The 25,625-nt window shown below is 46.3% G+C and overlaps 1 protein-coding gene across 16 annotated transcripts in view; it reads right to left on the reverse strand.

Annotated features, from left to right (window-relative positions):
- LOC139050997 (uncharacterized) overlaps positions 1–19,140 on the reverse strand; it is a 124,505-nt gene extending 105,365 nt beyond the window's left edge. For 12 of the 16 annotated variants that reach the window (XR_011509186.1, XR_011509185.1, XM_070527949.1 and 9 more), the window contains exons 1-3: positions 19,047–19,134; positions 12,418–12,495; positions 629–676 (exon numbers count right to left, since the gene is read on the reverse strand). Coding sequence is in view for 14 of the 16 variants with exons in the window: in XM_070527949.1 (XP_070384050.1) it covers positions 629–676; positions 12,418–12,495; positions 19,047–19,131 (211 nt within the window). In the remaining 2 variants the exon portion in view is untranslated. Of the gene's footprint in view, positions 1–628; positions 681–12,417; positions 12,496–13,687; positions 13,853–19,046 lie in introns of all 16 variants that reach the window. The other 4 variants (XM_070527942.1, XM_070527938.1, XM_070527947.1 and 1 more) reach the window with 3 other exon arrangements.
- Positions 19,141–25,625: the final 6,485 nt, after the last annotated feature.

A 25,625-nucleotide genomic window follows, 5' to 3' on the forward strand; every position in this document is an offset into this window, starting at 1 on the left:
ACGAAAACTGGCGCAAATGCCTGGCTCAAGCGAGGCGCCGTGTTGCTGCCCCATCTCCGGCCTTTGTGAGCGCATTTTAATATCAACATACACTTGTGAACACTACATTAGCAGCTGCACACATGTCTACACCCGATTTACATGCTTCTGGAATATTTTTGAAAACCCATTTGCTTGGTCTCGAAATGCACTTTTCTAGCATTACTGCTACATGATACACGCAGTGTAAAAATGTCAGGCTTTTAAACAGAAATGTTCTTCAAATAGGCGCTCTGGTGTGGCTTCCTGCATGACCTTTAGTAGGTTGGTTCCCGTGTGCATGCAAGGGTAAGGGACAATTAATAATTATCTCATTTGTCCTGTGCATAAGACGTAATACGTCCGCATGATTGTTTCACTCATGCCTCTCAGAAACCCCAAAATGCAACGTTTTTGGAGAGCTCTGCACGTTCTATTTGGTATTTCTTAGAAAGTTACTAGCATGACAGATGAAGAGATGGCATCAAGACACGGTGAATCTTTACTCACACGGCGCAGAGATCATACTCAAAATCTGGGGCCATTTCTATCTTTCGAAAATTGCGAGCGCACCGATAAACATTCATGAGTAATGAGATCTAATGCTTACCCAATACCCTCGCCGCAACGAATAGCGTAATCAATTGAAGCACATTGCCTATCTGAAAGAGAATATTCATTTTGTCAATAGATTTGTAAGCATCTTACTGTTGGCTAGGAGCCTGTGAATAGTATTTTTCGAACCCGACTAAAATATATACACTAGAGATGGGATCAAAATGTGTACGCATACGAATCGAATACCTTTAACTAGTCGGTAGAATAATGCACTGAATAATTAATGTTATGAATGCAATGAATAATTATATGTTATATTAAATACACTGTTCGACAAAAAAAATCAGATGGGAAACTTAACACAAGTTACGTCTGGGAATGCGAAAGCATTGTAGTCGCTTTGGTGAAATGTTCTCCGTTCATGTTGCCGACATGCACAAAACTTCTTTCTGCTGATCCGGTATGTGTGCTTGCGTATACGTTGGCCACAGACTGGAAACAGTGTGACCATTTTCGCGTCGAGAGTCCATCGTACTGTACAAAACACCGATGAATCGCGAAGCGCAAGTGACGCGTGTGTTGTCACGTGACCAATGACGCATGCGATAGGCACATCTTTTATTCAGCTAGAACCGTGGAGCCGCCTAGGCGTCGGCGAAGCATGCTCGCGCGGAGGGTTGAATGCCCCCCCCCCCCCCTCCGCCATGCATAACCTTACCAAATTTTCTTTCGAGCCATTGATTTACCTTCGCTGTAGGAATACCCCAGAGAAATTTAACATCAATGCGCCGTCGGTCATTTTTGGTACCATCGCTTCAAGGTGACGCGGACGCCGGATTTTCGCGTATTTGTGCATTTATTTTCTTCGCATTACATGTTTCCTTGAAACATTAACCAATTAAAAAAAGTATAAAAGAGAATTCTGTGTACTGAATTAAGTTCCTACTTATCAGTGGATCTGGGTATGTTATTTCACCATCCGTAGTATAAAAATCGGGCACTGAAGGAAACAGAATGCATAGCAATTAACATATTCGCGAGGTAATTCAGCACTATTCTACATTGGACAGAATGGTCAACAGAAACAACCGCGATAGATTGCAATAAAGAGACGAGGCCCCGTAGCCATACGATATTGAAGCGGTGGGAGAAGAGCATCTGTGTCACAATCAGTACGCACGATCAACGCAGTGTCATAGAGGTGTAAATGTTTGAGCTTAGCGATATATCCGTCTAGTCTAAGGGTATAAATGATAAAAATGAAAGGCTACCTGTTTTACGTTGTCATATTTGACGTGCTTACTGGTCGGTGGTGATCATGCGAACGCTTGTAGAGATATTCAATCTTTACATTATTAGCCATTTTATTCGAGCACCAAACTGAGTAAAAAGAGATTCGCTTGCTTATGAGAAATCTTGGATGTTCGAACATCGCCACTGACGCCTTGACGAGGAACCTGCATGCTTGCATCGCGCTCGTTCCTGCTACGCTGCGCACACCAATTTTAAAACACGTTAACACAGTTAACAACCCCTGATTAGCATGAAAATGAGGTATGTTTTTGGAAGGCTTGCACCCTTCTACGTGATTGCAATTACTTTATCATCACAGGCACCTTCATCGATAGCGTATCGTGGAGCCCATTGAATAGCACGCAGATTGCGTAGGCGTTAAGCCATTGTTGATCCAACGCATTTATATTAAGGAAATGAAGTATTCTTGCTTAAAAGATGCAGACGTGAGTATGGTATCGCTGAAGCAGCGTATGAAAGACAACAAAACTTGTGTGCGCTAAGTTGTGTCTTGGCATACGGTGTACCAATGCCCAGAGGTTTTGCAACGCATGGAGGGGTTAGTTCAATAACATACCACGAGACCAAATCGGTACGTGCGTTCATTTTTATTCCAAGCAACGAGCAACGTTCACGTGCCGCTTAAGTTAAAAGGTACCATTAGACAGTTGTGCAACTATTCCTAATTTATCGTTGTGAGAGTAAAAGATCCATAAGGTTATACAGGCGAGCAATGGATTTCAATTTATATCATAAGCTGAAATTTACGTCTTATATCGCTGCCTATGAAGCCCATCCGAACCCGAGCGACCTCCTTTTCCGGCCAGGACTTCTTGACATCGGGAAATGCCGGGCCACCGCTGTGTCGCCTGATACAGAACAGTGAGAGACCGCACCAGGCGTTCTGCTGCGAACGCTCAGGAACCCAACAGCTAAGCGAGGACGTCACCACGTGTTTGCAATGCGCTCACTCCCACGATAAAAATAGTGACGGCCTCACAGAAAAAAACAAAAAAAATAAAGTCACAGTTTTGTCCGAAAGACGAAGCATCGCTTGCGATAGGAAATTAGTGTACAGCTATACGAGCTAAGGATAGCAGTTTTATCGGCTCTATAAACTTGTGTTTGTCCGCAGCCGTCGTATAGTGATAGAGCGCCAGCCTCAGCTCCGGGAGCTTGAAGGTACGATTTTCATCACTAGTGAGCACCCACTGGTTCAAAAGGGCACAAGCGTTCCCAGGCCTTACGTTCGGCTTTCTTGAGGAGTGATACGCTTGGGAAAGCAGCTTGCGCTCTAACTTGCCATCGAAACCCGCGTGAGCACAAAAAAGGGGGGTTTGGGCCACTCCCAAGAGAACTATTTCCAATGTGGTGCACCTAATACACCTAATGAAGTGGGGACATTTGCGGCTTGGGGACAAACACCCCTGGCATAGGAGTAGGTCTCCGCTTCCACGTCTTCTGATCACGCCAGAAAGTGCCAAGTATGCTTTTCGACGGACCTTGTAACAGACGTCTGTCCCATGCCTGACCGACCCCGTTTAACCTCGTTGGGATGGAACATTAGTGCACACCTAAATGTATTCACTGTAGTGGCGCTCATCACGCCGCCGACCGTCGCTGTCCATATCGTCAACTTCCACCGCCCAACAAGTCGCACTTGCTCCGTGAGTACAACAACCGCAAGTAACAGCGTCTCCCGCCCAGCTCAGCGCATGGTCAGCCTGGAATGACGACTGAGCTGAGCGTTCACTGAAATTCTACGCAATCAGCAAAGACACAAAGGAGCTCAGCGGAGAAAGCCTGAACTATAAGACACAGCCGCACTCGCGGAACACCCGGCGATCCCCGCCAAGCTCACGAGAGTGGCTCGGCTGGCCGCTATAGAGATCCGTCTTCCAGTCGCTGCCATTTGAGGGCCAGGGGCCAGAAGAGAAACGGATATGAAAAGAAAGAGCGAGTGCTGAGCTGGGCAGAAGAGTTGCCACCTCTATACCCTTCCCCACGCACTCTCCCTATCGCCAAAGGACATTCTAAATCCCAACCCACTCCGCAAACCATCATGATCGACATAGAGCCACATCATAACGACTCCTTGCAAACATCTCATTAATACTATTGTGCACAAGAGGCACTGAACGAAAGTTGCGCCTCTCTAAATATGGGATTGGTTGCTATTTTGCAGGCGGAAGTCATTAGGGCTGAAGTCACAGTTCCGGGGCAGCTGTCAATACAATAGTTCCTGGGGTCCGCTGTCCAGAACACAGTGGCTGATATTTAAAAAATAAACAGGGGCCGTACTCCGCCAAATCTCAATCTCTCCACATTTATCCGAACGCTCCCTGTCCTCTTCACGTGATGCATGGCGATCACATTGCCTTCGCCCTGCTCGGTTACCATCACCTGAGCGAAAATCCACCCCCGCGGCCCCGGAAAGCTCACTTCCCGTTTCCAGCAAGGCCAATGCGCCACCACCCGTACAGCCCACGGGTGTACATCAAACACAACCAATAACTGATCATGGCCGAAATTGTAAGCTGACGCGCACTACTCCCCACTCTTAAGCGTATGGCAATAGGATTGCAGGGGTCACCATCAGAAACACGGATCCCTTCGCAATTCATTGACACACAGCCCCATCCGCCTGACGCAATAGCGTTGCAGGGGTCCTATAACGTAAAACTATTCCAATATGTTTCTATTCCAATCTCCTGACGTAACTTTGCGTAACCACCGATGCAAGCACCGGGCGGTCAACCGCAGGTTTGTCTGAACAGACCAATCAAACGCTCTGCTCGCTCATAGGAGGTCACATTTGTTTGCTTGAAAAACGAATAACATTGCCTACACTGAGCGGCTTGTCGTATCTAATTGGCTGACAAGAGGCAAGGAGAACGCTCAAGTGGTGAGGGATTCACTGGGGCAGAGCCAGTGCACTAAAAATCGATTACCGGATGAAGAGGGTGGTGCCGGCGTCTGCGATTGGTCGGCTTTCTCTTACTTAGCTTGTGGTGGCTGGTCGAAAATCGCGGTGGCATGCAACGGAAGCTTCAGAATGACGCTGATACGGATGCTCAGCAAAGAAGAGTTGGCAGAATGATGTGGTACACGTGCCGAAAGGGCTCGAAAACGTTACACGGCCACGCAAGAAGTTTTATTATAGGCAAATACACCCATACGTTGCGGCAGGTGCGAGTAGCCAGCGTCTCAGCGATCGGCGGCAGCCATCTTGTATTCCTTTCGGAACGTGGCAGCCTGCGGCTATTCAGAAGAAAATTCAGTTATGTTCGACTATTATTGCATCTTTATCGCGTGAACATCACTTTGACGCGGTGAGTTTGTGCGGTTTTGTGACGTCGCGTGACAGGCACGTGAAGTGGGTGGAGCCCGAAAACTTTTTAGCAATAGCCGAGGGCTAATGGTGAAAAAAGGTCGAATCAGAAATAACTGTTTTTCTTTCCTCTGTCAAATCATACATAATCAGTGTGCACACATCTCAGATGGGGAGGTATCGCAGTTTTCGTGACGTCGCGTGACAGAAAGGCGAAGTGGGCGTGGTCGAAAAAAATTTTTGACCAATCATGGAGGGCTGATAGCAGAATTGTAATAGATTAATAGAATTGTAGAGATAGGTCTAGACCCTATCGGCCACCCTATTAAACGTGGCTTTGGACAAACTGCCGTATTACTAGACCAGATAGCTACCATCCAGACCGCGATCTACGCAGATGACATTACGATTTGCGCCAACCGGAGATCATGCATTGGCATCCATGATGCACTTCAAGAAGCTGTGCGCGTCGTGTAAAACTACGCAGCCTCAGGCAGCCTTATAAAGCTGCCAATCTTCTATGTTTGCACCATTATAGCAATTAAACGTCTTAACTTCGAAAACTACGCATTTTTGTGCAGCTGCGAAGCATTACACTTTTTACGTGACGGGCTTGGGTACTCGCTAAAGAACACTCATGTATTCAAATATACACGACAAAGCTCCTCTGAAAGTTGTCTAAGTGTGCGGAAGCATTGTTTCCCTTGCTCATCTCCAAGCATCCTGGTGTAAGTATCAGAGCGATGAAATTTGGTACGACCAGTATAAGCGACAGCGCCGCGGCAACACCAACTGCTGCAGACAGCTGCGCAAGGTGAATTTATGAGGCAAGTTGACCACTGCTGCTGGCGGCGTCATGTGAACCGATGACGTTCCGATCAATATAAGCTGGTATCGCTCTTTAGCGCTTTATACATCCACGCAGTCCATTATGCGCCGCGCGGAATATATCTTGAACGCAATAAGCGATGCAGGCAGATAGTGCCGACTGCTGATAGCTTCGAATGCTGTGTTCTCGCTGCTTTTCGCTGAAGACAGACGCGCCTGGCTATGCCTTGAAATCCTATACACTGCCGCTTCTTGAAGTAAAGCTAGAAAAGAAGACTCGTCAAAATTATTAGTTTCCACATAACGTCTGCAGAAATAGGTGTAAGTACTATAGTCTATCGAGTACTACAGTCTGTAGGAAAGCTATATTATACAGAAATCAAAAACGATGCAACACGCGCTACAGGATGGCAGACTTTCTTAGGCAGTCTGGCCTCTCATTTTGTGATAAGTTAGCTTACATCAACATCGGGAATAAGCCCACAATCAAGAACCGCTCCAGATTGGATATTGCGCTTCACGTAGCTGGACAAATCTATCGACATGTCAACAGCCCCAAAACCTCAGCTAGAGTAATGCCGAGATAGCAGAGCTAGCCCATGGGCGAAACAATTGTGCCATGCCTGGACACAAGTCCTACGCCCAGTGAAAAGAATATTCTAAAAATCATGGGGGATGGACGAGCGGATACTATGGAAACAGTGGCGTAGTCAGGGGGTGGCGGGGGGGATATTGGAGTTTCAGCCCGCCCCCCCCCGAAATTTTTTCGTGCTGTCCATGCACCGCCAACCAAAGACACCCCGGGCGCCGGAAATCAATCTGGATTTTGTCTAAAATGCCTTTTTCACACTCGAAAAAACATTTCACCGCAAACATTCCGGACTCGGGCTGGATTTCGCGGCAACGCCCATGCACCGGGAGTCACATAACGCAAGCAGCCCCATCCGAGAACAAAGTTTCAAGAGTGTATTCGCGCCAACGGCGGGGTCGCCGCGGCATCTCGCGGAGTCTGCAGAACTTTCGGTGCGCAAGGATGTCAATTCTGAGACTTTATGAGTGTAACGTTCTCATAAAGTATTGATGCGAAAGGTGCATTGGCATTTTCAAAGTTGTGCTCTAGATTTTCAAGTGCGGAACTTTGGGGGTTTAATGTTGTTATAAACATTTGACGCCAAAGGTGCATTGACTCTTCCAAAGTCGTACATTGGAACATACAACGAGACAAGCCAAATCAATACACTATCAGGCAAGTTAGCAAAACACGCAGTCAGATCCGATTAGACGAACCGTTGCGGTGGTTCATTTGTGCCGTCATGTCACATAAAAATATCATCATTTTTTTAATTAATGCCAAAGCATCAATGTCAAGACACTAAAACAAGCAAATATAACTGTGTTCTTATTTATTTTTTTCGGCTTTGACTTTTAATCACGAAAGCACATTGAGCCTCTCCATATATTTTTTTTTGTTGTTCTCGCTACCCTACCCGCGGGCTGCTAGAGCCAACTAGAGCGCATGCGTTTTTCTCGTGTTGCCCCGACCACTACGCGGCGCACTTGGGTGCGCGTTCGGTTTTCTCTGGCCAAGTGGATTTTCGCCAGGCAGTGTTTTGGACGCTTTCTGTCTAGCAGACGCGAAACAGAAACAATCGTCGCTACCCACCATCACTGTGTGCACTCAACGAATTGAACCGTGTTCGCTGGAGGGAAACCTCTCCGGAAAGTCTTGTATCGCCGGTGCAGAAAACCGAGCAGTATGCGTATGGTTTTCAGTGGACCAAGCGTCTCATGTTCTCTTCGATACGTCTATGGAATTATCGTGCACCTGATGCACCCCACCAAATTCTCATACCTATGCAGATATTGTCTTGTAGCAGACACCCTCCCACACATGGTGTCGGCGTGCCCACACCACGAGAAAACCAGTCAAGATGATGCCTCAGAACTGCCACAAGCGATCGAAGAAATGTGGAAGCAAATGTTAGAGACACAGAGCCTGGAATGTCAGCGAGGTCTGGTGGACAGGGCCCGGGCTGCGGCATTAGCCATCTGGTTTCTGGACTAAGAGAGCCACCCACCTAGGGCGAAGAAGGAGCACTTTCTTGCTGTTTCTCACAATAAACGTTCATCCCTTTTCATTCCTCCTTCGGTAGCCACATTAGGTGCCCAAAGTAGGCATTCAATTGTGGCCAAGATACTTTCCTTTGCGTTTATTTATTTCGGTGCCCCCTCCTCACAAAAGGAAATAAAATAGTCATTGATGCGGCGCAGAGAAATGTCCAATGGTAAAAGTTCGATTTTCTTACTTCTTTTGCAGAAAGCAATGGTCCACTGGACGCTTCAGTTGCCGGATAGTGTTATTATATTACTCCGATAGCAATTATATGTACACTCCAAGCGCATTCCTGTCGTCGCCCTCATGTTCTGTATAAAGTCCAAGAGCGATAACATAGTGACCGCGCGCCGCATGCTGTATGTGGGAGTGAAACCGTAGGGGGAGGGGGGCGGCATAGCTGAGTCGACGATGGTGGCTCAGTTTTGTGTCCGCAAAGGAGAAAAGCGGGGAAGAAGCGCGCCGCCTTCCGTCGCACGCGAAACATCGAAGGAAGTGGATGGAATGGGGGCGGGATCTAGGATTCTGTGAATCTGTGATTGCGCATTATGTTTATTTGATTTGTTAGACGCTATATATACAGTGACTTTTTCTTAGATACGTAGCCTAATTGGAGACTTATATTTATATTTAACTATCTTGTTGCGAGGTTTTGTGTATATGTGCAGTGAACTTTGTTTCCAGTGACGCATTTCTGCCGTTTATCAAGCTGTATCTTCGCATTTGTTTATTCCATTGTATCTTCGCATTTCTAATGTACGACGCCGAGTCAAATGAAAGTGAGCCTAACCACCCCGCGAAATAATGGTTCGGTTCATTATCTACGGGGCATGCGCGTAGCACACAGGCATCTCTCATTTACAAAAGTGACACGGAGGTGTGAGGATAATGTTCTTTAATGCTCTCAAACACTGGGTTGAACATGATTGCGCGACGTAATGCAAGCTCCAGAAGTTGAGCAGCATTGTGCGGTGATGTTTTTGACAGCTGAAGGCGTTTCCTAAAAAGACATTAGTCACCCTATTGCTGCCGTATACGTTGAACATTGCATTTCATTGGCCACTGTGAAGCGTTGGAGCAAACGGTTCAAAGGAGGACTTGAAAGTTGCAAAGACGATCCAAGACCGGACCAAAGGCACTGTACAATCATCCCCAACAAAATTGCAAAGGTCGAGTCCATGACACAAGAGCGGAGGATAAGCATCGATGAACTGGCAAAGCGTGTGAGCATCAGTCACGGTTCGGTTCACGCCATATTTATGAACATCTCGGTTATCGGCTCTCGGCTGCGCAATGGATGCCCAAGATTTTGAACCACCGCCAGAACACGGAGAAGCTCGGCGCTGCCTTGACTCATCTGATCCGGTATGAAAATGAGGGTGACGATGTCTAGTCTGCAATTGTGATCGGACACGATCCATGGCGCCACTCCTGCAAGCCTGAAACACGAAGGCAAAACTTACAGTGGACACATTCGAATTCACCCCCCCCCCTTCCTCAATAAGGCAAAGGCCGTCATTCCTTCCGGAAAGGTGTTGTTGACTTTTTGTTTGATCGTCAGGCACCATTGCTGATAGAATTTGCTAAATCTTGATAGACTTTCAATAGTTTCCGATATTGCGAGACGTCGGATCGGCTGCGTGTCGCAATCAAGAACAAACGACGTGGAAACTTGATGAATGGGGCCATCTTGTTCCACGACAATTCCCGTCGCCGTGTCGCTGATGTGGTTAATACAAAACTGGTAAAGCCTAAGCTGGAAATGCTGCAACATCCGCCATACACATCAGGCCTGTCGCCTTACGACTTCCACATTTTTGGGCACCTGAAGAAACAGCTCAAGGGAACCAGATTCGTGTCGCGCGATGGCGTGAAAGAATCAGCTGCAGACTTTTTGAAGCAGCAAGTCAAGGAATTTTATGAGACTGGAATCATGCAACTCGTTAGTCAATGGGAGAAATCTCCAAATGCTCATGGAGGCTACTTTTAAATGAAGAACCACGTTGGTCATATATTCGCATTGGCTCACTTTCATTTGACTCGCCCTCGTACATTATGCAGAACGGCTTTGTATACGTGCTCTCTGTTGCGACTATAACTTCGGTGCAATCACTCACGATACACGACTGGCGACAGCTGCTCCTGCGTAATACATTAGTACCAATGGCAGCGTCATTGAGATTTTTTATTGGCTGTTGCATGTGTACAAGGATCTAAACATGGTTCTTCAGCGACAAATTCTCATTAACATATTTGTTCTCAACTTGTTCACTTCATGGCCTTTACATTTTTTCGCATCAGCAGCATGCACTGCTTAGCAGGTTTTGAACTGATATAGTTCTAAAGTTCGTGCGATATTTTCTGTACTTGTTAAATAGACAGAAACATGGAAGCATTGATATCAGTTATTTCGGGCACAATTTTTGGGATATGCGGGTATACTCCTTTACGAAAAAAATACACATTTAACTTGTTTTGACAGTGCGTAGCGTTCACCAATTCGATTGCAGCATCTTTGACAATGGCAATGCACCTAATATTTATGTAATTGATCCCTCGACAAATTGTTTAAAAGGAAGCTTCAGCTCGCGCCTAACTCCGACGCGGCCTATTCAAACACATTTAAAACGCAGAAAAGATTTTCTGAGATAAACTCTGAATCGCTTTTAATAAACTTTGTTGCATTTGTGAGAGAAAGTTGAATTCTAGTGTCTGTTAAAAGCTGAAATTCGATTTAGGGCATGAATTTTCTTGAAAATATCTTGAAAAATTCGAAACTTTGAAAATAATAGAAGCACGACGTTTACAAACTAATAGCTCTGCATCAAAAACACATATCGCGCTTCTGTAAATGCCACCTACTATAACAGTCATAGCGGACAAATTTGGTGCGCCAATTCGTATCATACGTAAATTGGATACGTTGTGTGCAAGGGTTCTGTAAAAGCCGTATTGCCGTAATATTAATTCTTTAAGATTCATGTGTAACATATTAATCTTTTGCGTTGTAAATGTACCATTAGAGGTAATTCGCAGAGTTGTGATATCCTTTTTCATTTTCGAGTTACAGAGTCCCAAACTTGATAGTTTTGTTTACTGAATATTGGCGAATGCTGCCAATTTTTAACAAGGAATTGACAACTAAATGAAACATTCAAACAAACAGTCACTAGAATTTCAGTTCTTTTTTTTAAATGCAACATGTTTCGTCAAGTTTGGTGCAGTGGTTGCCGATAAAAACGAATTCTCCTTCTGCATGTATTTAGATAGGCACACCCGAGCTAAAGCTTCCCCTTAAAGAGGAGGCCGAGGTGCAATGGGAGCCCTGCCCGAACAAAATTTCTGGCTACGCCACTGTATGGAAAGTTGCAGACGCTGTACTTGCGTCCAAGGTATTACACTGTATGAATCACCAGCAGCGAACACAAAGAAAGATAATTCATCGAATAGAGGCGTCGTGTACCAACAGGCCTTTCCATCTTTACCATGCTTGAAGACCTTTACGAGCAACAACAAACGAACAAGCACTTAGACAGAGTAAAGTTGCAGTGTGCAGCCCAAATTATTGGCCTCAAATGCCCGGAATCTGATTGCACGATACTATGGCAGCTAGCATGTGAGATTCAAGGACGACTACCACGCCTTTCAGAAACACAACCGCAGGAGTAGCTGAACTTGAAACACAACAGGCCAATACCATGCCATATGGGGACAAACAATTAGGCCAGGAGACTATATGCAATTGCCAAACACAGAGAGGAGTTTGCTAATCATGAAGACACAAAGAAACATTAGGAACATAGTACGATCATAGAACGCTCATAGAAGGTGGATGAGAGAAACACAGCGTTGAACCAGCTGCGAAACGCTGTTTACGTGCGCCGTGTCTCATCGCACCGAACTTCATTAACCACTGTTTCGCACTCCAAAACAATTCTTAACTTTGACCCGCTTTTAAATTACAAAACCCTCATATTATATAAGAAAAAGTCAATAGTATTGTAATGTAAATGTTTTATTCATTACATTAAAAGAATTATGCAGCGAGTGCCACGCAACTTAGCCGTAAACAGCCATGGACGTCGCACCAGTCGCATTGTTGAAATCGCGATCATGTGAAATGCGCCATCTTAAAATCGCATTGCAGCGCGTGCGATTGCACCGATTTTCGTCGTTTCTGCCGCAGCATGTGAAACAGCCTCTAGGCGTTTCGCCGCTTTATGGGTTTGTAGGTTGCCTAAAGAAGCTCACATGCTTGCAAATGCGGCGTACTTACGAGGCACGAAACTCCCAATAGCATCACAGTGGCTGGTGTATCGCAAAGGCACATCGTTGTACAGGTTCTTCACGGGCTCTGAAGACAATAAAAACACACAAACGGTCAGTCGCTCGTCTATTACATCACTGACAAGCGGCAATTCTTTTACCTATAACCGTCTAAACGGGTGACATTGTACGGTCAAATTCGTTTCTTTTTTATCGGTTAGACATTACATAAACTAAATCAACAATGTACTCCAACTTCTTCCATGGAGAGCACCTCATTCGTTGATACCACGAGGTGACGTTGCTGTGCGCAAATCATTTTTCGCCTGCGTTTTCTCTAGCGTACAGCATAAGATGCGCGAAGACTAGACCATTCCGGGAACCGAAGTTGAGTGGATACCTTATATCACGTTCCTAACTTCGCTCACGTTATCACCTCCACCATTCTTTAAGGTATCTATGGCCAGGATTATGCCGCTGTTCCAATTACCCAATTCCGTACGTATGCTAGGAAATTTTTCCTTGAAGAATTTTTACTTGGCCGGTTAACGCTGTTCACGGTCGTATGTGAGAATGATTTCGTTGTCGCGTTCGCTATATACAGATCAAGTTTCGCGACTAGTTATTGTCATTTGGGATGCCAAGAACATGTTGCAAACAAAGCTTTCCATGCGATTGTAAATTTTAAATAGTCGTTCCGCATAAAATTTTTATAAAGTAAAGTAAAAGAGAATATATTGCAGAAATCATAAACGGAAACAGTAAAGAAGTCTTTTCGGATAGTGCAAACAGAGAAGTGGTATTTAAACTCAAAATTTTTGTAAAAAAGAACTGAAACAAGAAAATCATGAGCCATACCACTCTGTGAAGGTAGATGGGCAGCGAAGCTGTTTGGCGCGTGACAGAGAGGTGACACGGAATTTTTACCAAGGGACGAGCGTATATATTGTCCTCATCTTCGGATCTTCGGTCATCGTGACGATATAGGCACGCACACATGCACGTATCACCTAAGTTAATACATGTGTCCGCCACGTAAGACAATGAGTGGCTCGCACCCTCTTAAGCAACGGCTCACACGCGCGTAAACGCGCCTTGGCCAGCCTAGTGAAATTCTACGCTGAATGATGAGCGACAACGCAGCCAAAAGTGGAAGACGACGACGACGAACGCGCGAGCAGTGGCACGAGCGTGTTCGTGCGGTTGGCGCCGAGGATTATTTAGCAAAACGTTTTGAAAACGCTCTCCAAAGAATATTTTTCAAATATTTTTGCTATTACCCTTGCGCCTGCCACCTCTGTGGGTCCCAGGTCTGGCAAGGCTAATGCAAGGGTGTGGCAGGACCCCGTGCCAACAGCAGTTGGTGCCATTGAGCTTGCATTAGTTCTGCACTATCAGCAGGATCGGCCCACGTGATAGTTTTTGCAGACAGATGCCCCGAAACCCTGAAACACAGACTTATACAGTTTCACTGGAAAATGTTTATGGTGAGAGGACAAAGTCAAAAACACAATAAGGAGCTTTACAGAAGATTTCTGCAAATCGCCTGCCGGAAAAATTCAGTGTTGTTTGAGGAAAGCATAGGTCTGATGCTCTCCAAACTGGTGTACTACAGTCGACGCCCCATGTATATCGAACACTTTTTTCGCATGGTGGTCCAGTAGCACTTGGTTTTTTCGTCACGCTTGACAAGGTAATAAAATTAAGAATGGCCCGAAAACCACGCCTAGTATTTGAACTATTGTATTCACTTCCACATCATTGGACAATGTAAAATGTACTGATGAAAGTAACCTAACGATAACGGAAACACGTGATACGCGAATCCTAATGTGTACATTTCTTGTTCGATTTTTGACAATGCTACAGAAACACGCATGTAGAATCAACATTATTATCAATTTGGAACACGCAGTAACGACTACACAGCGGTCCTTAGAACTAATAAAGCTATGAAATTGTGCTGCGTTTTTTATTCACTTACTGTTACTTGCGCATAACTGAGTTGAGTCAGAGAGAACGCTCAGAGTGCCATGCTTTGAAATTCACATACAAGGAAGAGTTGATTACAGCGTATTTCACTTGCTTACGTAAGTTGCTACAAACCACCCAATGGAACTTTTGCGGTGTCTTTCATAAATGTTCTTTGGACGCACAGGTTCAGCGGATTCTGCTGTGATTTACTCCAGCTTCCTTTAGAAATATTTCGCCGGCACAATGTTTTGCTAAGTGCATTTGCCTAAAAAAATGGCACACCAGAGTTTATAGCTCCCACATTCTGGACAACCGACGCAATTCCAGCGCATCGGAAGAAAGAGGTTCGAAAGAGGTTACCTGTGAGTGATACGTCTCGAATCGCCATACTTGATGACCTGCTCAGCAGCACAAGGAAAATAATTGTTATTCGAGGCTTTTCGAATTAAGGGACTGCTGGTGGATGTGCGGAACGACACTCAGTTTTTGTCATTGAGGTGAAGGGACCTAAGGTATACCATTCGGCACGTGCGAATTTCGAAAGAAACATTTTGCAATCGCAATCTGTGTATAACATGAGTACTTTTCCTGGGAGAATCGCTTAAATTGGTTAAAATCTAGCTTCCATCTTGTGAGAAATGGACTTAGAGATACTGGTCGGCTGGGGAATTATAGCATCCCACTTTTTTGTTGCGAGCAATGTAGCAAGCGCGTTATTAGTGAGCCGCTCAGATAATTTTCACCCAATGGAAAAATAAAAGAATGTGTGGGTGCTGGATGCACTGCCCTTCACTGCAATCCGTGTGGCCGTGAACCTGCCACTTGCGTCACTCAATGGCGAATGCGTTTGCACTGCTGAGAAGCAGGTCGCGGCTACAGTACTCCCCGCGGCAGCCACTTTCCCAAAGAGGCGTAATGTAAGAACGCTTGTTTACTGTGCCTGTTTGCACGTTAAGAAACTACAGGTAAGAAAATGTTTGCGCTATCATACAAGGCGTCCATCATGAGACACTATACCACTGTGAGACCTTAAAAACCACAGATTACTTTTATTTCACAATGTGCACTCTAAACAACTTCTTTGTTGGCATAGCTTAAGCTAGCAGAAGCGGCTTAAGCTCACTCTTGAAAACATACTGTTAGAAAAAATTACGACAGAGCTCGTCTTAAAAGGACTCTAGAGGGTAATGCGATTAGTATTCGAGCAATGAAGGTAGACAGTGTATTCCTAAAGGGACATTTTGAACGTCTTTAGTGGCTATCGCGATACCACTGGTGACTCGGCTATACACAGCATACACGCCACACTTTGCTATCACGCTCGCTTGCCAAAGTTGCTCATGTGCATAGCGGCATGATGACGCTGACATGAGGAGAGTCAGATGACAAAACTGGAATAACGATGATGGAGTGACATTGACGGCATCACTGCCAAGAGCTCACCGATATAGTGAGAGAAGCTATTATACAAGTAGGATCACTAGGCCTGAGCAAAATGCGTAAAGGCAGCGGCATTATGGCAGGCACATCCCGAAGCTGTAGTGACGATGATGGAGCGCTTGCACATACCAAGTGACCAAAGAGCTGGTAGACAACTTGGTTCAATGGGTCGGCGTAAGAAGCTCCATAGAGACATACAGAGTAACAGGCTCAAAGTTTCTTATGTAGGACATGAATGCCAATCCCAAATATTTGTCGCAATTGTGCTTGGGTTGTGCGCTCTGTGGCGCATCATGTAATAGGTGAATTATCTGTCCTAAAACGTGAAGCGCGTATTTCGGACAGATATCATTGTCAGTATAATCAGCACAGACGATAAACGCGTATTGGTAGTTAGCGCTCATTTGTCATCTCGGTCTATTTCAATATCAGTGTAGGCGCACTGGACCCCAACCGTAGGTATATAACTAAGGAACGAAATTACGGCACAACTCATCACACGATGACTTTCGATGGTATTACGATTAGAATTCGAGTTGTGTAGCGAAACATGGTATCTTTATAGTCACGTTTGCTCACCATCTGTACTGGTCATTGTCACAGTTCCGTTGCTTTGCCTCAATTCCGATATCACGGCATTTCATGATGGCACTCACTAATTCGCAACGACAACGCTCTACGAGAAAAAACGCATTATCATAATAAGGCGAACATTATCATGACGATGGTACACCTACGACAGCATGACGATGACGACATGATTCCAATAGGATGATGACCTTGGTGTGACGATGGCAGTATGATGAGAAGCGTATAAAGAATCTGGAATAATGACGATAGCATGAACACAATGGTATGCCGACGATGGTATGGCAACGGACGCGTAAGGGGGACTGTCTGCCGACGAATAGATGACGATGACATGACAACAAGTAGCATAATCATGATTGAATGACCTGATGAAAGTAGAATGATGAAGAAGCAACGAAGCCGTTGGATGGACTGAAAGTGGTATGACAACGACCGCATGACGACAATGGCATGAGAAACATGATACGACAATGGCTTTGTGACAATGATGGCGTGACAACAATGGCATGACGAGAGCCGGATGTCGGAGCTCGAATTACGATGATGGAACACCCGGGATAACTTCATGACATTAGTAGGGCAAAGAACGCATGATGACAAGTGTACTACGACGATGGAGGGGCGACAATGGCATGACAAACTGTGCAACAACAATGGCTTCACTAATACGGCATGATGACAGTTGGACGACGAAGTTAGAACGACGACGATGGAACGAGCGCAACGACATCAGCTGACAGTGAGGGCTCATGCATGCATTATGACTGTGTTACGACGATGGCATCGCAAATGTATGAGGCCTGCGGTGTAACGAGTGTTGTATCACGAAGCCTGCATTGCGATGATGACTTGAGGACGACCGCCCGATCACGAAGGCATTACAAAAACGGTATGACAACGGATGCATGATAGCGAAGGTCTGACGATTACGCAGTGATGACTATGGCATGACAGTGGTGGCCTAATCTAGACTGAATGGGACACCTTGACTACGATAGAATTAAGAAGAAGATGGGATGACGAAAGTGGTATGACGGCGACAGCATGACGACCACTGTGTGACGACGACTGCATGAGAAGACTGGAATGACGAAGTTAGAGTGACAACGACAAAACGAGCACGATGAGATCACAACAAAAGTATGATGACCAATGGATGATGATGACGGTTTGACTTTCGGGACATTATTACAATGACATAAAAATGGTGTAAGGACAATTGGACGGCGACGAGTATTTGACCACAGGGGCCTGATCCGACGTTCGTCTCGTCTCCGACTTTCGTGATCGGACGTTCGTCCGAAGACGAAGCTGGAGTGATGACGATGGAACAACCACGACCGACGGTCTGTGACAACGAATACGTGAGGAGTTCATGACGACGATGCTGTGAGCGCAACTGCATGACGAGAGTCGACTGACAAAGCTGAATTCTTTAAATTTCTTTTAACCGGACGCACTTGACAACGTCTCTGTGATGTCTCTCTATCGTTCGAATTCACCAGCATCTCACAATTCATGCTATAACTCTGCTCGTGTTTTTAGGGCGTCACGAGACGCACACGTCCGGCGCTTACCCAAAGCATGACCGCTGGATAAAATAAGAACGAAAAGTAGCGGCCTGTCGCATGCATCGAAAAGTTTCCCTTGCCGCGACCCCCCCAGCCGGGAAACAGGGCTCAAAACGCACTCGGAACGCCGTCTCCCGTTGCGTCCTGTCGCCCCGAACTAGTGCTGTTGGGCCCAGCCAAGCGGCCGAGGACGCAACTGTGACTGTCACGTTCGCTCCCATTGCAACCCGCACCCAGCGGCCGTGCGTAAGTACGCGATGCTAGTCAGAGGTATAATAATGTCTTGGTTTTTATGCGCATACGCGAAATTTAGTTGCATTCTTATGAGCAGAGCTATTTAGGTGTCCAACAAATGCATCGAGTAATATCTATCACAACGTATCATCGTAAATCACTATCACAACTCCAACACAGAGATGCCGCAGAGAAAAAGACTCTTTAATAAAACCGCCTGAGAGCTGTGGCCAATGAAATATCGTTGCTAGCTTGGCATTACGAAAGCACATTTTCGCCTGTAACATACGAGAACAGGACGGTTGCTTATGTTTAGATAGCGTTTTTGTTGTTGCTCATTCATGAGCCCTTTTGGTGGCGTTACAATTTGGTGGCGTTACAATCTTTTTCTTCCTTTATCAGCGAAACTTCGCCTAAACCTTTCTTACCTTCTACTCTCCTCTTCATAAGTTTAAGGGCTTGGCCATACGTGGTAAACCAAAAATGGAGCAACTTGGTGAGTGGCGACGCTTACCCGCCGTGGTTGCTCAGTGGCTATGGTGTTGGGCTGCTGAGCACGAGGTCGCGGGATGGAATCCCGGCCACGGCGGCCGCATTTCGATGGAGGCGAAATGCGAAAACACCCGTGTACTTAGATTTAGGTGCACGTTAAAGAACCCCAGGTGGTCAAAATTTCCGGAGTCCTCCACTACGGCGTGCCTCATGATCAGAAAGTGGTTTTGGCATGTAAAACCCCATAATTTAACGGCGACGCGTACAAAGCATGCAGCATCATCATAGAGAATAAACGACGATGTCATAGAAAAGTCACTTTTTCTGAAATACTCACGTCTGCAGGCGTCGGATTTGCTGCTCTTTTGCAGGATGCTGCTCCTCTGCGTTCCTCGCTCTTCTTCTTCCTCTTCGTTTACCATAAAGCTCGCTGCCCCTAATTTAACGGTTTGCAATGGACTCAGGAAGAAATGAACGTTTTCCATGGAACAATGAAGAACCGTACTTGCGCTTTCACAATTAACGTCCGAAACACTTAATTAGTTCCTTAATTGGGGCAAATAAGTTTACCCAGTCAGCTTCACCGTGACCTTACCTAAAAGAAAGGTTCAAACTGAAGATGTTCCTTCTGCTGGTGGTTGTGGTACTTATAGAAGAGAGTGGAATTTAACTCTAGTAGTGACATGAATGGGAAATCGAGAGCAAGTAATACAGTACAGCCTACATATAAAAGATAGGGTGAAATATGGTGATGATGATGATGGTCCTCACTTATTGCTCATACCCAATATTTTGGAGTACGCTTAAGCTTTGCCTTTAACAGTGAAAAGCGATAGCACTCAAATACCCCTGACGGCTTCTCACATTTCGCGGCAACTTCCACTCATGTAACCATAGTGGATACCGGGAAACGCCGGCGGCGAACGCTGTGCAAAACAGCGAGCTTTCTGCTAGGAACGCGGCCTCCTGCGTGGACCCCAGATGAACGGAGCCGAGAACACTTTGAATGGTGTTGGAAGGAACCGGGCGCGCCACTCCATGTGTTGCACAAACGCTGTAAAAGGGGTCTGCGTTTGAGTTTCAGCGTAACAAATTTATGCTTTGTCGTACCTTCAAATTACAGTCCGGCCCCATCGTATCTGTAGGTTGTGTGTACGTGGTACTTTACGATTTTCTGTCGCGTTTTACGTTGAGGAATACAATCAGTTCAGCAACAAGTATGCGCTAGACGAAGGGCCTCACTTGTTGGGTATGCTTGATTCGGGATGATTTTTGTTCACAACAAGCTCAGCCTCAGCGTCAGCACCGGACGCAGGACGCCGACACGGGATTTTCCGGAACAAGGGGACCTTAACGCTATTGCGCTACTAAGGAGGATAGGCCAATAATCGGGCCGCAGAAGGTTGCTCTAGACAATTTTTATTTGAAAACGACAAGCCCCGAGTACGTGGAAATCTGCTTCACTTGCGTATTTCAACACTCTCGTCTTTTCGGTGTTTCCAACAAAGCCCTGCGAACGTAGTATGATGGATAGCAGCAGCCACTACTCGCTACAGTAGTCCATTGTCTACGGCGTGGCGCTGCTGAGCAAATGGTCGCGGGTCAGAGATGGACCTCGGTGGCCGCATTTCTATGCGGACGAAACGCAATATAGCCCGCTTACGTGCGATGTTTACGTGCAAAGTCAAGAATCAGAGGCGGTCAAAGTTATGCTGGAGCAATTGTCTTAATAATAATAGTACTAATCAGTCCGCGGTTTCGGCATCTAAAACAAACACGAACAGTGATTCAAATCTTGGAGCGCCTATTATCAATGTTGGCACCAGATTCGGTGCTGGCAAATAATGTCCGAGGGCGGAAATACTGCTAATATTCCACCACTCAACTGTGAGTCCGCTCATGCCCTCTCTGTTTTGACACTTTAGAAGGTCCACAACTCCCTTTCTTGCTTTCCTAAGTGTTACCGCGAAAAGTGAAGAAATGAATGTGGTGATATTTTTCACAAGAATCTAAATAGGTCGTAACGAGAGGATGTGTTTCTGCAAATAGCACGGCCAGAAGTCACGGTGGCACGCTGTTCAATTGCGACTGCAATGATGAAACTGTGATTTAGGTGTGATGTGTAACGGTCGTAAATTCTAGAATTTCTCGTGGATCCCAAAACCCTATTTTTAAAGGTAATTTTGAATTATTCTAAGTCACATGTATTTTGTTAATCAAGTATGTTGCGTATATCTTTTCTTCATCGTTCATCATGTTAAAACGCTTACTGTGCGCTTTTTTCGGCCCATAAAAGAGCAATCCAAACAAATTAAATGCAAATTTACTGCCAGTGACATGACGAAATTAAGCATAATAGAAACGCGAGCAGCTGCAGCGGCACCATCAATGAAAGGTAAAAAACCCTATGAATATAAAAGGCTGAAAAATGAGTATTTGAAATGTTGCTTAATAAATTCGACATTCACTTTGACGAGGCATAAGTCTTATTCTACGACAAAAAAAGAAAACAAGAAACAGACGATAGGATGAATTGAACTCGTCACCATAGTGACGCACTTCAGACGTTTTGGGCATGCTGCTTAGGTTGCATGTAATTTAGAGTGTAGTTACGACGTATACATATACACAAGAGACATGGAATCACGCACTGCAAAGTTTACGCGCATAGCCTATTAGTGCCATGTTTATTTTTCAAAGGACAGCACTCTTTCTCTTTGTAAGTTATTAGCGAAGAGACATGATGTTTTCCCCAGTGAGCCATTTTGCTAAGAAGGCCAAGAGGCCACATTGTAGTTTTTGTGAACTTCATGATGTTTCATCAATAATTTGCCCAACTCGAAGTGCTGAACATAGCCGGTTGTACTGCACGCTCAATTTTATTTCTTTGCTTGCTTGGTTTCCCGCTTTCAGTGGTGATTTTGATGGGCCAGTTTTTAAGCGATCGCTATCAACGTTGAATGCATGATATTGCATGTGCAATACATGCCAAATGCATTGGAAGAGAAAATAATCTAGGTCTTTCGTACAAAGTACACTCGTATCATGTGTATGCAATAGAGTTGGCTTGCTCTCAAAGCCCAAATGATGGTCCTTTTTGCCTGTATTTGCGCAAAATGTTTTGTCTACCTAAATAACTTTAGTGGTGTATGCAGAGAAGAACAAGAAATAGGGACCTTATAAACATCGTTATTGCTCTTGCCTGTTTTTTTTTTCCTTGGCATCGACGAAGATGAGGGTACACTTGTAATCTGAGTAAATAAAAGAGCCAACAATCTTCCGTAAATTCTGATAAATAAAAAAAGCAATTATATAGGGTATAAAAACTTGGAAAGAGATTATATAGACAATTTCAATAAAGTGTAGACATTAGTTCCAGCGAAAAGAAAGAAAGCTTTAGCAAGGTCAATATAAGGAGCTCATTTTCTTTTTTTTTCATAATGAGAGAAATCGAGCTAAACAGAATTTAAGGAATACACAAACGCTTCTTACCGAGGTGATGTGAAAAAGATATCCACCCTATTATGTGACATGTTTTTGTGCGAGCTCGGGAACCTCACAACAATAAGTAATGAAAATGTATGCCTACAACTTCACTGATATTGGGAGTGTTACGTTTCGCCTACGACGCGCGGTAAAGCCAGCGCGGATGCAACGTACGCCGGAGCTTCGTTCAAAGCGGCGGACTTTTTGGCCCGTTCGGAGCGGCCGCGACGCATCCCCGCCGAGCGCGTCCCGGCATGTTCAGTGCCACGTGTCTTTGTGTGTGCGTGTGTGTGTGTGTGCCCACGCTTGTCAAAGCGCGGCAGCCGGGGAGAGGAGTTCCCCCAGTGTGAAGCGAGGAGGTCTGACCGGCGCCGGCCCGGCTGATGCGTCACCTCCTTGTCTCTACATGTCTCTCAGTCCGTCCGTGCCTTGCTGTCACGTGGTGTCATCTCGTGACCTTCCTTCTTGCCCGCGACGCCAAAGTGGGCTTCTTCGATTTTCCACTTCTGGCTACCCGCGGGCTGCCAGAGCCAGCCAGAGCGTCTTCGTTTTTCTCGGGTTGCTCCACCCACCGCGCTACGCACTTCCGCCGGGCGTTCGTTTTGCTCGCGCTGGACGGTTCTGGCTACCCGCGAGCTGCCAGAACCTGCCAGGACGATTTTGGTCTGGCTGCTCTCTGGAAGTTCTCTGGCTAGCAGACGACTAAAAGAGGCGATGGGCGCCCGCCGCCATCTTTACGGGGACTTCACGGATTTCAACGCGGGCGCTTGAGGACTTAAATTTATCTCGCTCAGCCAACTGTATACGGTCATCTCCGGATTTCCTTACTTCTAGCGTTATCTTTTTAGGTGCTAACGCTCCGTTCCGCATCGCGAAGCGGTGTGATACGAGCCTTGGTGAACCGTTTGAAGCTTTTGTGTGTGTGTGTCCCCTGATTGCTTCTTCGCGGCGGTGAACAGCGCGCCGCGCTCTCATGCGTGCATGTTATCTGCATCGTGTTCCACGCAAGTTGTAGACGCTCATTCACACATTGCGGTACATCTTGGTTTCGTCTTTCTCTGGTGGCGTTCCTTTTCACATAATTCGCGTATGTATATCTCTCCTTTCTCCGCAGTTAGCGAAGGCTTTGCAGTTAGCCCGTGTTCGCTCCGTCTCTCTGTCGTATGCTTAGGTGGCAGCTCGAAACCGATATGTGTTCGAACTGCAGGCCGTTGATCTAAGAATACACTGATTGCACTCGGTACATTTAGACACACGTACATTGGCTTATTGCTCTCATGATTGCGACCAATGTTGTTTTTAGTGTGAAACGTTTCGCTGGTCACAGGCGACGTGCATTTTCACGCGCCAGCCGCGTCCAGCTCCTTAATGAGAGGCACCATCAGCTACAACTAACTTTCTGAAATAGAAGCCTAAGCAGGTCGGCGCGAAATTTTATGCGTATGAGACGTACCCGATAACCTGCTTTCTCATCTCTTGTGATGATACAGCGCCAACTCATCAATGTCGCCGGTGGGCGACGTGATCGCTGCGAACAGGGATCTTCCAGCTATCGCTTTCGAGTATACAATCACGATTTCGCGTCTTGTCATCTGCCGCGTCGGAGGCCATCTGTTGCGCTGCGCAAGGCGAGGTTGGCCCAGTACGCGTCCTGCAACGAGTCGCGCGAAATCGCGCGAAAGCGATCGTATTCCTGAATGCAACTATACATTTTCAAGGTGGCAACGCATAAATGGACCGACTACGCCGAGCGCGCGTCGGCCTCGACGGGCGCTGCCATGCTGGTAGCATGTTTACATTTGGCCAGCTGTACCGGCGTTCGATTTTGCAAACTTCGGGCAGGTTCGGGTTGTCTTGGGATCCCAGCCCACGTGACTTCCTGTCAGAACCGGAACTAGCTGGCTGCCGTCTGGCTACCAGCGGGCTGCCAGAACTGCGAAAATTGAAGAGGCCCAGTATAAGAGCAGCTGCCCCCGGACGCCAGGAGGGAGGCTCCGATTTCTTCTGTTGAGTAACGTGCTCTCCCGTCTCTCTACTTCGGTCGACCTGACCGCCCGCTCTTTGCGATGCTAGAATAAACAAGTTGTTCTGTTAGCAGTCGCCTCATGCTTTGCTGGGACCTTCGGATGCTTCCAGTGTGCCCCAGGCCGCCAGGCCAACGCTACCCTTGGGGCTTGCGACCCATTTGCAACAACGGGCGCCAACGGTCCGGTTGCAACAACGGGTGTCAGCACTGAGGTTCCAACAGCTGATGGCAGCGCTGAGATGCCAATAGCCGGTGCCATCGGTGCGGTTCAAACAGCTGGTTGCCAGCGGTGAGATCGCGACAACGGAGGCCAGCAGCGAAGATATGCGGTTGACTGTATGCTGAGCAGCACAACGACCATCTGGGAGCAGTGCAACGAGCCCTGTGTGATGACTGGTTGCCTGCAGCGGAACGACTGCGCTGAATTCTTGGCTGCGAGGTTTGGTGAGTGCGGGACTTTCTTCTTCTGAGTTTTGCCAGGCTTTTGTTAGTGTCAGAAACAGAGCTGGTAATTGTGGTTGTCGTTGCTGCCGGGTTAGTTTGCGGCAAGACAATAGTAGGCAGTAGAGAAAGCAGCATTCAGAGCAGCCATGGATTTGAAGTCGTTGCGCAAACCGAAATTGTTGGAGCTTGCAAGAGAGTTGGGTCTGGATGTCTCAGACAAACTCAGAAAACCAGAACTGCTAAGGGCTATTCTTGAGTTAGGAGCTGAGGATGACGAGCTGTCGGAATGCCTTGAGACCATTGAGGAGAGGGAGACTGCAAAAAGACAGGAGCGGGAACTTAAAGAGCAAAAAGATGAGCGTGAACGTAAACAACAGATAGAACGAGAGAAACAAGAGAAAGATGAGCGTGAACGTAAAGAACAGATAGAACGAGAGAAACAAGAGAAAGATGAGCGTGAACGTAAAGAACCGATAGAACGAGAGCAACAAGAGAAAAAGGAAGAGCGTGACCGTCAACACGCTTTGGAAATGAAGCGTCTCGAAGTAGAGATGGAACGCGCCCGTAATGGAAGTCAGGCACACGGTGCAGGAGAACGAGTATTGTTCAAAATGACTGACCTGATGCGGCCGTTTAAGCTTGGAGAGGACATTGGTTTGTTCCTGGTTAACTTTGAGCGAACGTGCGAGAAGCAGGGGTTCTCTCGGGAAACGTGGCCACAGCGCTTGCTCACTTTGTTACCCGGCGAGGCGGCCGACGTAGTCGCTCGCTTGAATAGAGAGGAGGCAGAGGATTTCGACCAAGTGAAATCGAGTCTGCTAAAAAAGTACAGGCTGTCAGCGGAGGCATTCCGTCGGAAGTTTCGGGAAAATGAGAAAGGGAAAAGTGAGTCGTATACAGAGTTTGCCTACAGGCTTATGTCAAACATGCAGGAGTGGCTAAAAGAAGAGAAAGCGTTTG

Source organism: Dermacentor albipictus, chromosome 10 (genome assembly GCF_038994185.2).
Source record: "Dermacentor albipictus isolate Rhodes 1998 colony chromosome 10, USDA_Dalb.pri_finalv2, whole genome shotgun sequence".
Taxonomy (NCBI): domain Eukaryota; kingdom Metazoa; phylum Arthropoda; class Arachnida; order Ixodida; family Ixodidae; genus Dermacentor; species Dermacentor albipictus.